Source organism: Odocoileus virginianus, chromosome 2, assembly GCF_023699985.2.
Source record: "Odocoileus virginianus isolate 20LAN1187 ecotype Illinois chromosome 2, Ovbor_1.2, whole genome shotgun sequence".
NCBI classification, from domain to species: Eukaryota; Metazoa; Chordata; class Mammalia; order Artiodactyla; family Cervidae; genus Odocoileus; species Odocoileus virginianus.
Window position 1 is genome coordinate 1,722,624 of NC_069675.1, and position 17,117 is coordinate 1,739,740.

Consider the following 17,117-nt stretch of genomic DNA (forward strand, 5'->3'; position numbering starts at 1 on the left):
CCAGGCAGCAGAGATGCATCCTGTCCACAGTCACTTCCCAGGACCTTAGCTCAGGAGCTGACATGACGCAGATGAGATATCCAGCAAACACTTATCTAGTGACGGGATGCTGGCACTGGGGGCTCCTGAGCAGAGAACAGTACCAGGAGAAAATGTTAACAGTTTTTTTCTAATGTAGCTATTTGGAATATTAATCTCATTACACTTAGGCCCTGTGGCTCAGCCCCTAGACTGTGGGTCTTTCTTATTGGAACAACACCCACAGGTCCAGACACTTTCTTATTGGACTCTAGTTGTAAAACCTATCATAAAAGTGATTATGCAAACCAAGGCTTCAGCTATTAATGGTAACTTGAAAGAGCACATATAAATCTACTTGATGATTCGGAGACCCCTCAAGTGTTTTCATATTGTTTTCTGCAGTCATCTGGATGACGGATTCTTCTCAGGTAAGTGATTATTTGTGTTTCTCTTCTGTCTTCTTAGGGTGCACAACTTTCTGGAGCAACACCTGCAGCTGGTGATAAAGGGTCGAACATGCAAGTACAATCAGTGCCTTTATCCGTTACTGACTTTACTTCCAGAGCCGTTTCAGTACACTGTCATAAATGACGTATCTTCCCCCATTTTAGGGAACAAAGGGTGATCACAATTTCTAAATCAGGATATTCTGCACACCCATCTGTGGCAGACAACGCTGATGTTCAGCAGGTTGTCATGTATTGCAAGGAGAAGCTTATTCGTGGAGAATCGGAGTTTTCCTTTGAAGAGCTGAGAGCCCAGAAGTACAATCTACGGAGAAAGCATGAACAGTGGGGTACTTGCCGTCTTAAATCTGAGATAGCCTAAGTCGCTTAACTGATTCTCATCTCTGAGTAGATAATTCACTGTATTGAGAGAATCTCAAGAAAAAAGTCTCTAGCTCATTCCATCAGGAGCCTAAAACCTTTGTTAACAGTATTTAAATACTAATACTGTTTAGTGCCCGTTTGTCCAAAGCCTAAGTTGATGTCTTGACAGCGAAGCTTAGAGCTGAAACAGCGGTCAAGGAGATGCCCATGCCAGTGCTGTAGACATTTTTAAGCTTTCAAACAACGTCTGTGTGGATTTGAGCTTCTGTATCTAGCAATTCTAACCCCCAGGCCAGTCATTTATCCTGTAAAGGATTAATTAAGAGCTAGAGTTGGAAAGAGATTTTTGGAAGTCTGCAGCTATTAGGAATAAGACGTTCGGGAGCCCTCTGACCGAAGTGCTGAGGTGTTCGCGGCTGCGCTGCGCAGCGGACCACGACTCTGCGGGGAAGCTGGACGTTAGCAGCGTCGGCACTTCAGTGTTGCAGCAGGCGTTTGCTCTAACAACACGAGCCTCAGAGGAAATGAACCTCTGTTCCTCTCAGGGCTTCGACACCGTCTGACTGTGCTGTGCCCCCATGTTGGCCAGTTTTTGTTTATTCGTTGTTTCTCGTTTGGTTAACACCCGAGAGGACAGTCAGGTGACACTCGGGGAGGACCCTTTTGTGCCTTGCACAGATGCTAAAGTCTGAGCTGGACAGCATGTGATATGGTTATGTTAACCAGTTGCTGGAAATGGGACCGACAGCAGTGTCCTTGACATACTGACCTTTCAGTGCACTGTACTCTTGCTCCTTAGGAAGCACCGAGAAACGTCTATCTTTTAAAAGCACTTCCATTTTCAAATGATTTGCACAGCCATGATTGTTAAAAGTGCTTAGTGTCATACCATGCTATTACCAAATATTTTTGTTGCTCATCATGTACATTTTTATAATTTAGGCACCCTGAACTTAAAAGTAACTGTGCTGAGGCTAGGTAAAAATTATAATTAAAAAGTAGATAGTATTTCAGTTCTAAAAACCTAATACTCTTGGAAAAAGACTAGTAAAAAATAGTTGCCATCTTAAAGATAACCTTTTCTGATTTTGCATGGATTCCTCTGTTGACCTGAGTTTAAATCTCACGTTCAAACTATATTTTGTCTTTCCTAAAGTAAATGAAGAGAGGCATTATATGAAAAGGAAAGAAGCAAATGCTTTGGAAGAACAACTATTAAAACAGAAAATGGATGAGCTTCATAAGAAGTTGCACCAAGTGGTGGAGTTGTCGCAGGAGAACCTGCCCTCTTCCCAGGGGACATCTGAGGTGTGTGGCCTCTTCCCCGTCGCTTCCCATGCCCACTGCAGTGATCTCTGTTTCTGTTTGTCCCTTCCATGCTCTATTTTTAGAGTTAATTCTGATGTCAGTTTAGCTACTAGCTTTCCGAGTTATTCCCCCCTCTCCCTCACCAAGAACTGGGGGGAACGACAGTCCGACACACTTCCAGCAAGGACGGAAGTCACGTTTAAAGAGCCAGGAGTCAGAAGGACGCTGGGTTTCTCAGTACCAGCCCAGAAAGACACTCACAGTGTGAAATGAGAAGGGAAGTTAGAGAAGAGAATGTGTAGTATGTTTGTGTGTGTGTGTCTGTACATTAGTGTATGTAGTCCTTTTTCTGATTTTCTTTGTTTAGGAGAGGTACAATGGCTGTTACAGAATGCAAATTCAAATATAATGATTAATTTGTATTGAGAAGCTGGCAACACCTGCAGGAATGGGTCTCAGAGCCTGCTTTTCCTATAGACTTACTGTGGCCACAGTCCTGTTTTCAGCTCCACCTTCACTTCCATTCTGAGACACGTGCAAGATTCTGCGCTTCCCTGGAGATCACCTCCTGCGACTGCTATTTGAGGTGTTAGGATTCCTTTACTGTCATTTTAGTGAGGTTTTGGGAGGATGTGGGTGATAAAGCACATGTTTGAGCCACATGATAAAGCGCGTGTTTGAGTCTTTAACCAGAAGCCTCTCTTAATGAGCTTACTTCTGTATGAATGGCCTGAGGATGTGTTTCCCAATGGCCCTCCAGTCGTCCCTCGGTCATTTATTTACCAGCTCAGCCTTTCCCTGTTGGTTTAGAATACCTTTGTGCACGCTCAGTCACTTCAGTCGTGTCCAACTCTTTGCAACCCTAAGGACTGTAGCCCACCAGACTCCTCCCTCCATGGGACTTCCCAGGCAAGAGTACTGGGGTGGGTAGCCATTCCCCTCTCCAAATGGAGATCTTCCCCACCCAGGGATCAAACCTGCATCTCCTGAATTGCAGGTAGATTGTTTACCGCTGAGCCACCGGGGAAGCCCTTAAAATATCTTTATCATAGACTGAATTCTTAACATATAAAAGATCCATTTCTGAAATAACCATCTCTTTGCTTTTTCAATAGTTTTCTTCTTGATCATTCCATGTTGTGTGTTTACTATAACTTTGTTGTGTGTTTTGATATCTGTGGAGAAAGTCTGATTATTGTTTTTTAACATTTTCTTCAGGAATTAATATTATGATTATTTTTAATCTTTACTAATTCAGTAGATAAGAAAATGGTGTAGGTCATTTAAATTATCTCTTTTTTGATGACTATTGAGAATAATCTTTATATTTTGTCCATTTGTTAGTGAGATAACTATTCTTGCCCTAGGTATTCAGTGTTTTCCGTAACAATTTGAGAATACTTTTATGCATGCTGAGGAATTAATTCTTTGTCTTTTAACTTGGTAATGTAAGAGTGTACATGTGCAGTCTAAGTACATATGAGTAGAAAAGCAGAGATTTTAATTAAGTTAAAGGCCTGTGTCCATGTCCTTCCCATGATGTGCCATGCTTTCGTGGCAGTTACTGCAGTTAATATTCATGTTTCCTATTCATTGAAGAGAAAATGGTCACCAAGGGTATTTTAATGGGAAGAACACCATTATGAGCATGTGGTGACACTGATTTGTTACTATTTTCCCTAAGACAATGCACCGGTTCTTAAACACTGATGAACGGTCGCGGCTGGTATCTAGTGGTTAGAAATGAGCCACCAGGTGAGTCTGTGGTTAAGCTGCAGAAGCGTCCAGCGTATAGTGCGGCTTTGTTGCTGACTGTTCATTTCAGAGTACCTAGGGAAGCAGAGGCTGCCTCGGGAGGCCAGGCATCTCCTGAGGACAGACGCCTTTCTTTGGAAAGCTGTGAGACCTAACCGGTAGCCTGTGGCTTTTTGTCTGCTTGCTTGCTGTGAAAGGTCAGTCCAGCGTGTTTGGAGCCACACACAGCCTCCCAGCAGGAACTAAGAACTCCGGGTCTTCCAGCCATCCCTCAGCAGACCTCGAAGAAGGTGGATGAGAAACCCAGAGAGGCATCTTCTGTTCCTCTCATGGCAAATGCTGTCACCACGGCTTTGGTGTCCCCAGCCGTCGACCAGAGCGTAGCTTGCCCAGGTCCTCTGGCAGGCCAGCCAGGGATGGATGCCATGTTTTCAGGGGCCAGCAGAGATGCCAGGTGAGCCAAAGATAACCCTAGGGACGCCGGTACTGGGAATGGTGTCCAATGGCTTCCTTATGTGACTTGCAATGGTGAGAGCAGTGTGTAATTGATGGGTAAGGCTTGTTTTTCAAAATAATTTTTAGATGGGCATGTAGGGAAAAACCAAATTGCCAAAACATCAGCCCCAAATCATGCAGCCTCACTTATTCTGTTTTGAGAATATTTGTTGTACTTCATACTTCTCTCTTGAATTAAAAATTTTTGATACCCTGAAACTTAACAATCTTTCTGTAACTGAAGAATCCACAGCTGTTAAACTGAAATTGCCTCTGCTTACTAATTCTGACTGAACATAATGTAGGGGTTATTACAGTCCAGATAGTTACTTGACTGTTGGATTGTTACTTGAATACTTGATAATGTGTTCTTCTCATGTTTGTTCTGTCTTCCCATTAGGGCAGTTTGGGATTAATATCCATTATGCAGTATACCAAAATCTGTCTCATACACTGCTATGGAGGTGTTCCCCCCCAATTCTGAGCAGTTTTCCTAGATAGCAGAGATTATAATTATTATCGTTATCACTTGTTCTGTTTATATATTTATCTTCAATCACTTTGCTGCTCCGTCTCTTTTTTGAAACATATAAAAACTTTTTTACTTTTTCACAAAAAATGAAAGTGAGGCTCCCATCTTTCCCTTGGGCTGAAACCACAGATTATGGTTCTTAAGGACTGTTTCTCCTTGGTGTCTGAGATTAACTTTTACCAATGATTTCCCTTGGAAATAAGATTTAAAATGATCATGCTTTTGCAGTCACCTTAGGATAATAATTCAGACCTGTGTCCTGTATTGAACCACATGTGTAAAAAGTGAACTGCTGACACTTCCCTGGCAGTTCAGTGGTTAAGACTGCGCTTCCAGTGCAGGGGGTGTGGGTTCTATCCCTGGTCTGGGAACTAAGATCCCGCAAGCCATGTGGTGTGGCCAAAAAAAATTTTTTTAAGAAGAGAACTGTGTGCAGGCTGTGGCTTCATTAGCTCTTCACAGTTAATTCTCGTGACCGTAAGATAGTCACAATAGTAGTGACAGACCCTGTAGACATGCTGCGCGTCCAGCCATCCCTTACAAAAGGATGAAGCTCTTTAACCTAACAGACATTCAGATCTCAGAATCACTGCGGTCTGACCCTGGCCCTGGCCCTGGCCCAGGCAAGGGGCCGAGTGGACCCCCTCACACTCTCAGTGGCCTGGACAGCTGACTGTGGCAGAGAGAGAGCACCTTCCTCTGGTACTGCGTATAACTCAGGCTTTTATGGCAGCTTAGTGGGGGTTCTGAAATGAAGGGTGCCTTGCACTTACTTTCCATCCTCACAGCGTTCTTTAAGAGAAGCAGTGTTAGACAGACAGATGAAGTCCACTATCCCCACTGGACTTAAACCAGACTGTGACGTAAGTGTCTTCTGTAGCATTTTTTCCATTCTTGCTAACTGTGAAGCCTAAAGGACGGGCACTACGGCTCCACAGCAAAGGCACCAGCGCTCCCCCACATCATAACTCAGAAGAGCCACACTGGACACCCAGGCCCAGAGCTGCCGCCAGCCCCCTTGCCTGGGTAACAGATGGGGTCATTTGGATCAGGGAGACCCTTCAGCTCCCTTCCACGTGTACAAATGATTATCAGCTGTTCACGTCTGTAATCACTATGTCAGGCAAACACGAATACCTGGCCTTTATCTGTAAGAATTGCTGTCCTCGAAAGAAAAAACAAGGTCACTTACACTGTAGACCTAGGCAGTCCCATCTGTTTCTTTTTCTTGGTCATGCCACGTGCCATGCAGGATCTTCTCCAGCCAGGGATCAGACCTGTGCCCCCTGCACTGGGAGTGTGGATTCTTAACCTCTGGACTCCCAGAGAAGTTCCCCATCTGTATTTTAAAAACAGGCTGGTAATCGCCAACATTTTTTTTTTTTTTTTTTTACTATTCTTGAGAGTTAGTGTGTCTCAAGAGTTTTCTCTTCCAGATGTGTGAACAAAAGTACTCATGAATTCAGGCCACAGAGCGGAGCAGAGATAAAAGAAGGTAATGTTTAATCGTTATACATTTGTGTCTAATCTCTGCCCAGACTAGTCCACGTTACTCAGGTGTCTGTCAGCTGGCCACAGTGTGTGGGGACTCTAGGCCTTAATGAACCTAATTATCAGCTCTCCTGTTCTCAGAACGCAGGGGTTAAATAAGCCCTGGGCCATTTCCAATAAAGGGGAAAATCTGCTTGATAGTCACAGGTTATTAGTTGGAATCCTTTGGAAGCTTGATTTGTGAAAACTTTCCTCTTAAATTTCCCAGCAGATTAATCTAAAACAAGAATCATCTTTAATATGTTGTGAGGAATGAAAGGTGGTTAGTTGGGAGTGGTGTATAATACTTCTGTTTGTACTACTTTGTTAGAGGTACTTACATAAAAGTAAGTTTTATAAAAAAAAAAAGTAAGTTTTATAAATAAAATAGGACATGGATTGAGCATTCACTTCCCACCCCCATGTACCGTGACATTCTTTCCAATGACAGTTTAGTGGAAGCAGATCTACTTGAAAAAGCAGGTGACGCCTACGTTTAACCAGGACCTCACTGAGCCCGAGTGGGTGCCAAGTGCTGCTCCGAGAGATTACAGGGGCAGTCACAGACAGAGGACAGGAATCCCCGCCCGCCCGGAGGGCCGACAGGACTGTGGCTGTCAGGGAGGGCCCGGGGAGATGCTCACAGCGACAGTGCAGTTTGGGTAAAGGCCTGACAGAGGGAGTGGCCCACAGGGCCAGCTTGCAAAACCTGTTTCAGGCAGAAGGACCAGCAGGGCAGAGTCCTTGATGTCCCTGATGTGTTCTGAGCATACAGCGGCCAGTGGCCGCAGGGTGGGGGTGGGGGGGGTGAGGAAGATGAGGTCGGAGCTAGGAGGGCTCAGGCTGTGCAGGGCTGTACCTGGACTGCAGCTGAGTGAGATGGAAAACCGGTCCTAAGGTTGACAGCGTAGCTACTCTTTCTTGGGATACAGTAGAACAAAGGGTGCTCTTGATGACTAGGCTGCTCATTTGATATGGTTTTAGACCAAGCCGCTTAATTAACTCTTGAGCTTTTATTTCCTTTTCTGTTAACAGATAGTTCTTACTTTACCTACCTTGTGGGACTATTATAAAGATCAAAATAAAAGACGTGAGAGTACTAGAATAATGGAAATTCCTAGTAAGTATTGGCTTCCCTGGTGGCTCAGTGGCAAAGAATCCACCTGCCAATGCAGGAGACTCAGGTTCAAGCCCTGGGTCGGGAAGATCCCCTGGAGAGAAATGGCAACCCACTCCAGTGTTCTTGCCTGGGAAATCCCATGGACAGAGGAGCCTGGCAGGCTACAGTCCCTGGGGTCAGTGGACACCAGCTAGTGACTAGATAACAAGAAGTGAGAATTATCAACAATAATGCAGTGTATAGTAAGTTTCTTAAACTGTGTGTCTTCTGAGTTATTCTGATCTCTCTACTGACATGGCAGTTTGTCCACGTTTCTTTAACAGGGTGTGAAACTCAGAAGGTTGTTAACACAAGTTCCTTTCACACAACTCCAAACACGTCACTGGGACTGGTTCAGGCCACACCATCCAAAGCGCAGCCGTCACCCACTGTGCATACGAAGGAAGCTCTCGGTGCGTAAAGCCCGCTGTCTGAACGCGTGACGTCTGACGGTGACTTAGTGAAAGCTCTTTTGCACCATGCTTACTGTTATTCTTCTGTTCTTTTAAGGTTTCATCATGAACGTGTTTCAGGCTCCTACACTTCCTGATATTTCTGATGACAAAGAGGAATGGCCATCGCTAGGTCAAAATGCGTTCGAAGCCCAGTTTCAAAGTAATAACAAATTATTTAATAGCTACTACATGGATAACATAGCAGGTGGTTGCCCACAGAAAAAGCAAGGATTATGCAAGAAGTAGGCCTGCCCTTGGTTAGCTTGTCAGATAAGGGGATGTTGTGAAGTAAGAACTATAAGTGCTTTGCCAGGTACTCAGTGTGTGTCATAGACTTGGTTTGTTTCTTAAAAAATAAAAAATAGTAAGTGCTAAAGAAGGGCAGAGTAGGCCTTGGTAGGAGTGTCCAGGAAGGACTGAGTGGTTGAGGGGAGCTTGAGCCTTGCCAGGCAGAGGGGTGCTCAGGGCCGAGTGCTGGGGACCAGGACTCGGCCCACCCCCCTGCCTCCCGTTTGTCTAGAGTCAGAGGCTTTTTGCTGGAAGGCAGAGAGAGAGCGCAATGAAGACATAGAGTTAAGAGCTCAATTGCAGAAAAACAAAGATGTGGAGAGCTCTGTTCAGCGTCAGTGGCGGTAGCTGTGTGTTAGGAGCATTGTGATTGCCGAGTTAGATGTGGTGGGGCAAGAGGCCTGGGAGCTTGCGGGCTAGCGCCTGTGGCGGTAGTTGGTCCCTTCCTGTCTGCGCAGAGGGGCTACCACATGGCCTAGTTCCAAAGCTGACGTCAGTTATCTCCTATGAGCTCTTATTCCATTTTCTTATTTGTAGTTAAAGTTTCAACTAAAGCATACTGTTTTTGTCCTGTTACAATAATTAACTACAGTTTTTGTACTCTTGCAGAAAATGCACCATCTTCTGGGGCTTGGGGAGTCAATGAGATCATCTCTTCTTTGTCATCTGCTTTTCCTGTATTTGAAGATGGAAACAAAGAAAATTATGGGTAAAGACATATGTGGTTAAGATAACTCTGAGTGAAAAGCATGTTGCCACAGTGACGGGTGGTGTAGGGGTCCAGGTGGGGCTGCTGAGAGAAGAGCGTCTACCAGCCAGACGGCGGGGTTGCAGCCCCAGCTCTGCCAGGGGCGCGCTTTGTGACCACAGGACCAGGAGGCTGTGGCTGAGGTTCTCTTCCACATTTACAGCTTTATAAGAAAGCAGCCCTCCCATGACAAAAGCATGTATTATGAAAGGAAACAGTATGGTTACAGAGCATCAGAGAGCCGAGGTACCCTATAGATTTGAAGTTGTGTTAGTTGTAATGAGTTCATCAGTACAGGTGTCCACATGTGTTCTGCGTGTATTTGCAGGATCGATGAAGCAGAAAGGGAAGTGGCTTACATTGGCTCATGCTGCAGAGAACATTTGTTTTAAGGCTGAGCTGCATGAGGATAAAGTGGGGTAGCACCAGGAAGTTTCACTGTTAGTAATTTAAATCATGAAAGAGAGGTGTGAACTACAGTGTCGTGGCGTGGAAGAGATTTGTATTCCGCAGCTGGACCACACACTGGGGAAAGAAAGAAAACATGGCATCCACGCCATCCTGCTGGTCACAGCCCTCACTCTTTTTTGTCCTTAAAACTCAGTGCGATAGAAAGCTCCGTATTTTCCACCCTCACATAAAGTAACTGTACATCTGCTTGTATATACCTACTCAAGTTAATTCAACTTGCACTCAGATTTGCTATAAAGGTAAGAAATATGTATATAAGTATTAACTAATTAAATAGGATAAGTGGAGAATGTTTTTAACACTGTGACTTAAGTGGTAGAATTTATTTACTTAGGGTATTTTACTGTTTATAATTCTGCCAATTTTTCCTTAGATTACCACAGCTGAAAAATAAACCTGCAGGAGCCAGGACCTTTGGAGAACGTTCCGTGAGCAGGTTTCCTGCAAAACCAAATGTGAGTCTCTGATTCATCCATGAAATGGTTGTACAACCGTTTTTGCTTTCTTTTACCAAACAACTGTGCCAGTCAAATGAGATGGTATATTTAAAAAGCAGTTCTGGAAAAATAGAATATTATGTGAAGATCATGTTCTTAAAACATTATCCTATAATTATTTGCAGTATGCATAGCACATACTGACAGATGTGGAAATTGAAAAATGAGTTTGATGTGATCCTTGCCCTCTTGAGAGTCTTCCCTGTAGACAAGAGAAATCACTGGGGGCATATATGTTTTTCCCAGACCTAAGAAGCTTGATAAAGGCTAAATGGGAACTCCGTAATATCTTTGTTATTCCTCTGTAAATCCAGATTTTTCAATTTTTTTTTAAAAATTGGTAAATAAACTGTGACTCTTGCTTGTGATACAACTCCATTGGCGTGGGTTAAAGATGAAGTGTCCCAGTTCTGGGAAGAAGAACCAGACCCATGATGTCCTTGGCTGTGTGTTAGCCAGGGGTTCCATCCATTCCTTTGAAAGAATCAAAATTCCTGTTTTTTTTTTAATCTAAAAAAAGTATCGATGTGTTAAATTTCATCTACGAAACAGGGAGCCTGCTGCCTTTTTTTCAGCTCATCTTTCATTGTAGGAAGTGCCTCACACTGAAGAGTTTCTGGATGATTCAACTGTGTGGGGTGTCCGCTGCAACAAAAGCCTGGCGCCCAGCCCCAAGAGCCCAGGAGACTTTAGGTCCGCCGCGCAGCTAGCGTCTACACCTTTCCATAGGCTTCCCGTGGACTCCGTGCACCCACTGGAAGATAAAGGTGTGCATTATACCCTCTTAGCATCTTATCTTCTGCCAACTTCAGTTCTACTACTACGGTAGTCGTCGTCTTGAAAATTCTAACTGGGACATTGGAAAATCATAAGAGGAAACTTAAAATCCATTAACTGTATTATTACATAAATATAATGTCCTCATAAAGTCTCTGTGCCTTTTCAAATTCAATAGCTTAGATTATAAGTAGAACAGAAGAAAAGACCACAGAAGCATTTAGGGCAAATGTCTAGCCCATTTGCACAGGACAGAGGTTTATTTCATGTTTTACAGTAAATAAAATAGCCAGGACAGACAGATTAAATTACTTGAATGCTAAAATAGTGAACATTTTCTAATTTGATAAGAATAACTAACAGCAAGTTTTAATTCTTGATATGTATCTACAAATTTTATTACTTTAGAGATGTAGCAAATGCTATACTCAGAAAATTGTTTAAAATTTTTTTTGGTGGTCTGATAAAATTCACAGATAGTCCTATTTTCCCCAAACTTAACACACTCATATCAAAGATTTTATACATGTGAATTGAAGCTTAATAAATGACATAGTTATTGAATACAGATAATTATTACCTATTAAATACCAAACCTGCAAAATAATATAGACATACCTCATTTTTGGCACAGTGGTAAAGAATCCACCTACCAGTGCAGGAGACTCAGGAAGATGCAGGTTCAATCCCTGGGTGGGGAAGATCCCCTGGAGAAGGACATGGCAACCCACTGCAGGATTCTTGCCTGGAGAATCCCATGGACAGAGGAGCCTGGCTGGCTGCAGCCCACGGAGTCGCACAGAGTCAGACGACTGAGCGACTAGGCGCTGTGCCTCGTTGCGTGGCACCTCACTTTGTTGCCCTGTGTAGACACTGGGCTTTTTACACATTGAAGATTTGTGGCAACCGCGTGTCAGGCAAGCTCACTGGCGCGATTTTTCCAACAGCGTTTACTCACTTCATGTCTGATGTGTGGTAATTCTTGCAGTATTTCCACCGTTTTCATTGTTGTTAAATTTGTTATAGTGACCTGTGACGCGGACTCTTTGGTATTACTATTGTAACTGTCTTTGGGTGCCACAGACCTCGCCCATTAGAGATAGTGAACTTAATGGACATTGTGTGTATTCTCACTGCTCCAGCTGGTTGTTCCCTGTCTTTCTCACTTTCCTCGGGCCTCTCTCTTCCTGAGAAAGGAGAATATTGCAATTAGGCCAATTACTAACATACAGTGGCCTCTAAGTGTTAAAGCAAAGAGAAGAATGTCATGTCTCACTTCAAATCAAAAGCTAGAAATGATTAAGCTTAGTGAGGAAGGCCCGTCAAAGTTCAGTTAGGCTGAAAGCCAGGCTTCTTATGCCAGTTAGCCAAGTTATGGATGCAAAGGAAAAGTTTTTGAAGGAAATTAAAAGTGCTCCTCCAGTGAACACATAAATGATAAGAAAGCCAAACACCCTTATTGCCAATAATGGAGAAAGTTTGAGTGGTCTGGAGAGAAGATCAGCCATAATACCGCCTTAAGCCAAAGCTGAACCCAAAGCCAGGCCCTAACTCAGTTCTATGAAGTTAGGTTCTTCTAACTTCATAAAAGTTCTATGAAGTTCTGTGAAGGCTGAGAGGTGAGGACTCTGCAGATGAAGTCGGAAGGCAAAAGAGGTTGGTTCATGGGTTTAAGGGAAGAAGGCATCTCTGCATCAAAGGTGCAGGGGGAAGCAGCAGGTGTTGATGTAAAAGCTGCAGCAAGTCACACAGATCTAGCTCAGGTCATTAATGAAAGTGGCTACTCTAAATAACCGATGTTCAGCATAGACACACAGCCTTCTGTTGGAAGAAGATGCCGTCCAGGACTTTCACAGCCAGAGAAGTTGAGGTCCGGTTTTTAGGCTTCAAAGGCCAGACTGACTCTCTTGTTAGTGGCTAATGCAGCTGATGATTTTAAGTTGAAGTCAGTGTTTACTTGCCATTCCAAAAGGTTTTTAACAATTATGCTTAATCTACTCTGGCTATGCTCTATAAAAGCTGGATGACAGCAAATCTGTTTACAACATGGTTTACCTGAGTACTTTAAGCCCACTGTTGAGAACAACTGCTCAGAAAAATAGATTCCTTCCAAAATAGTACTGCTCACTGTGTACCTGGTCACCTGATGGAGACATAGACAATGAAATTATTTTCGTGGCTGCTAACACAGCATCCATTCTGCAGCCCATGGATCAAGGAGTCCTTTCAACTTTCTTATTGTTTAAGAGCGACATTTCATAAGGCCATAGCTGCCATGGATAGTGATTCCTCTGATGGATCTGGGCAGAGTCAACCGAAAACCTTCTGGAAAGGATTCACCCTTGTAGATGCCATTAAAAACATTTGTGATTCACGAGAAAAGGTCAAAATATCAATACTAACAGGAGTTTGGAAGAAGCTGATCCCAACCTTCATGGATGACTTTGAGGGGTTCTAGACTTGAGTGGAGGAAATAACTAGATGTGGGACCAGCAAGGGAACTAGAAGTGGAGCCTGGAGGTGTGACTGACTTGCTCCATCTCATGGTAAAACTTTCATGGATGAGGAGCCTCTTCTCGTGGATGAGCAAAGAAAGCGGTTTCCTGAGACACAACCTACTCCTGGTGCAGATGCTGTAAAGATTGTCAAAGTAGATTTTCTTTTAGTAATTTTATTTATTCATTTGCTTGCTTGTTCTTGGCTGTGCAGGTCTTCCTTGCCCTGGGGGCTTCTCTCCAGTCTCGATGGGCGGGGGGTACCCTCTAGCTGCCATGTGCGGGCCTCCCCCCGCAGCGGCTTCCCGTGCTGCAGTGCACCGGCTCTGGGGCGCACGGGCCTCAGCGGTTTGGGCTCCTCGGCTCTAGAGCACAGGCTCAGGACTGTGGTTCACAGGTTTGGTTTGCCCGATCAGGGATCGAATCCCTGTCTCCTGCACTGGCAGGTAGATTCTTTGCCACTGAGCCACCAGAGAAGTTCCATCTGGACTGTTTTTCTCTTAAAGGATTGTATGGATTAGATGGATAAGGTTGAAAAGCTCATATACAATAATAGACGTGTTTCAAGTGATTTTCACCCAACTTTTAAAAATATACTGCTTTTTACCCTGGAACACTATTTTGAAACTGTAATGAAAGTCAGTGCAAAAAAGGAATCTGAGACTTCATAACCATTTAAAATCATATGTGTATGTGTAGGGCCCATCTCTACTTTCTTGTGTGTTTCAGAAAATATGGGAGCAAACCAGCGCACCCCTGTGGCTTTGGATTCTCGTGAAAGAAACAAGGTGGAGCCCTTGACAGAGAGAAAGTTCAGGTACCGTGGGGCTGTATGTGGTCTGTCTCTCTCCATTTTCATGGCAGCATTGCTTTTTAGGCTGTAAAGGAATACCTCATTCCTGTCTTTCTTTAAGGGCTGCCAGAGATTTTATTAACTGAGAGCTTTAAGTCAGAAGGTACTCTGTAGATGTAAGTATAATGATTAGGGACTTCCCTGGCGGTCGGTCCAGTGGTTAAGACCTCACCTTCCAATGCAGAGGATGAAGGTTCGATCCCTGGTTGGGGAGCTAAGATCCCACATGCCTTGCAGCCAAAAAAACCAGAACATAAAGCAACAGAAGAAATAGTGTAACAAATTGAATAAATACTTTGAAAGGATAAAAAAAATTTAAATACAATGATTAACCTGAAGACTTGGTTTTAATGCATCAGGGAGTGAGAGAAGCGGCTGGATAGCAGAGAATCCCTGCCTTCTGACCGGGGGCAGAGCTGCACGTGAGATCGTGGGAGGGGAGCGGAGGGCATGTCTTCGCATGCCAGTACATCTAGTTGCGGGAAAAACACAGGACAGACCGCGAGAGCGCTGGACTCACAGGGTCTTAGGGAACCAGGAAAGACCGAGGAACTCACAGGAGAAGAGAGTGAGGAAGGTGACAAATAAATGCAGCACGGTGTCCACAACTGGATCCTGGAGCAAACACGGTGTCTTGTGGAAAACCTGGCAAAATTCAGACGAGGTCTGGAAGTTTGTCAGTGGTAGTATGACAGGGGTCGGTTTACTGCTTTTGACAAGAGAGCCACCTTAATGTGAGATGGTAACATTAGACGAAATTGATGAGGAGTTTATGGGAATTCTCTATTACCTTTGCAACAGATGATTAAATCTAAAATTACTCCAGAATTAGTATCTGAATGTAGGTGAATTCACAGATATGGAATCTGTGAGTAATGAGGGTCAACTGTCCCTGTCTGCATGTCCCCCAGTGTGTGTGTGTGTGTGTGTGTGTGTGTGTGTGTGTGTGAATGTCGACTGCAGTTAGGTTATCGAATTATGGCTGACATTTTCTGTTTGTTTCAGTGTCGTAAAAGAAGAGACTTTTGTAATAAAGTTAAATATTTAACCTCTTTTACAGTAGTGATGCTTAGAGGACAACTCAGGGAAATAAACCTCCCAGCATATCCTACTAAAGAGTATCCAATGCCTCACCTCACCTGTTTACCTAATATGTTACCATGGTTTTTATTTTATTTTGTTCATGCTGTATGAACCATGTATTCGCATATATTTGTCGAAGAAAGCGCTTTAATCAGCTATTTGTGAAGCAGATTTGAAATGCCCTGCATAGAATGAACAGGAAACTGTTGTGTGGGACTGTGACGCCATCAGGCCTAGTAAGCTTGTCACCACGTGTTCTGCTTCCTCTGCCCTCTCATCACACCCAGCCCAGCTGGAGAGACAAGCCCAGACCCAGCGTGCCGCACCGATGGCCCTCTGGCGTCCTCGCCCCGTCTGGGCCAGCCCGCTGCCGCCGTGCCAACTCGTGAGGCAGAGCAGGGCCTCCAGGCCTGCAGAGTCACAGGCCCCGACCCTGCCACCGCAGGGGACCCGGCAGAAGCCCGCGCTGGGCGCCAGGCTGAGCGGACGCAGGCCGGCTCGCTAGGGAACGTCGGCGCTCCAGGTATGGACAGTGCTCAGTCCTAACTGTTCTCTGAGTAAGGACACTCGCCTGGTAGAAGCTGTTTCATGAAAGAAACTCAGAAGAGTAGGGACTTGAATGCCGTTGAATAGAACACAAATTCAGACAAACTTACAGGTTATCTCTGTGCATACAACAGTAGCCTCCTTGAAGGAATAATTACTTTTGTTTTAATTTTAAAATATCAAAATAACTACTGTTGAAAGAAGCAAGTGGAATTGGGGGGATCACTATGTGCCAGGCATTTAATCTGACACTGTTAGCTCCATTTTACAGAAAAGTAAACAGGCTCAGGTTCAAAGGACCCCCATCCTTACCCCAAGGCTACACAGAAAGTCTTGAATAGTGGTTAAGAGCACAGACTCTGAAGATAGACTAGCTAGATTTTTTTTAAAAACATAGATTAACTACTTTACTTATTTGGCTGCGCTGGATCTTAGTTGTGGTGCGTGGGATCTTCGATCATTTCAATTCTCTGTGACCCTATTTTCCATAAAGTGGAGGGGGTGGTAGTACCTCCTTTAGAGTCTACTGTAAGGGTCATGTGAGTTACTAAACCTAAAGGGCTCAGAACAGTGTCCTGCATCTGCTTAGCACTAATAAGTGTCAATCAAGTTGGATTAGACTGATAACTGCCACTAATAGAATTTTTTAGAGCATTCTAAATTGGACAGAAACTTTTTTCTTCCCTTTAGAAATGGTTTCTCTTCGCGGATCCAAATTATATCTCATACAGATAAATTGCACATAGTACAGTCCACGGGGTCACAAAGGGTCAGACATGACTTAGCAACTGAACAACAAGCAACAGTATAAGTATTAAAAGGCAGCATGTTTTCCAGATAGAAGTGGAAAAACACAAGACCCAGAGGGATGGGATGGGGAGGGAGGCGGGAGGGGGGAACGGGATGGGGAACACATGTAAATCTATGGCTGATTCATGTCAATGTATGGCAAAAACCACTGCAATATTGTAAAGTAATTAGCCTCCAACTAATAAAAATAAATTAAAAAAAAGAAGTGGAAAAGCAGTTTAAAGAGTACATAGCTGAGCATGTCAGTAATGAATCTCCAAGTCTGCCTTTAAGATGTGTACCCCCAGTTCTATCAAAGGCAGAATCATGAACAGATGCTCCTGATTTTGATTTCCTTTGTCACAACTGAGCACGCAAACTTATAGATCTGAAAATGACAGACGATGAACTGCAGAACTACCAGTTTTGACTTTTGAAATGATAATTTATTATTTGAACCAATACTCTTTAGAGATAAGACTTAA

At 43.9% G+C, this 17,117-nt stretch overlaps 1 protein-coding gene across 1 annotated transcript in view; it reads left to right on the plus strand.

The window, feature by feature from the left end:
- The window catches only part of BUB1 (BUB1 mitotic checkpoint serine/threonine kinase), a 32,565-nt gene that overhangs the window by 7,740 nt on the left and 7,708 nt on the right, over positions 1-17,117 (plus strand). Inside the window, exons 7-18 of the mRNA XM_070474072.1 lie at positions 487-539; positions 633-817; positions 2,008-2,159; positions 4,112-4,368; positions 6,378-6,436; positions 7,915-8,043; positions 8,141-8,245; positions 8,983-9,082; positions 9,966-10,047; positions 10,682-10,856; positions 14,091-14,178; positions 15,585-15,820. Of these exons, the coding sequence (XP_070330173.1) occupies positions 487-539; positions 633-817; positions 2,008-2,159; positions 4,112-4,368; positions 6,378-6,436; positions 7,915-8,043; positions 8,141-8,245; positions 8,983-9,082; positions 9,966-10,047; positions 10,682-10,856; positions 14,091-14,178; positions 15,585-15,820 (1,621 nt within the window). The remainder of the gene's footprint in view (positions 1-486; positions 540-632; positions 818-2,007; positions 2,160-4,111; positions 4,369-6,377; positions 6,437-7,914; positions 8,044-8,140; positions 8,246-8,982; positions 9,083-9,965; positions 10,048-10,681; positions 10,857-14,090; positions 14,179-15,584; positions 15,821-17,117) is intronic.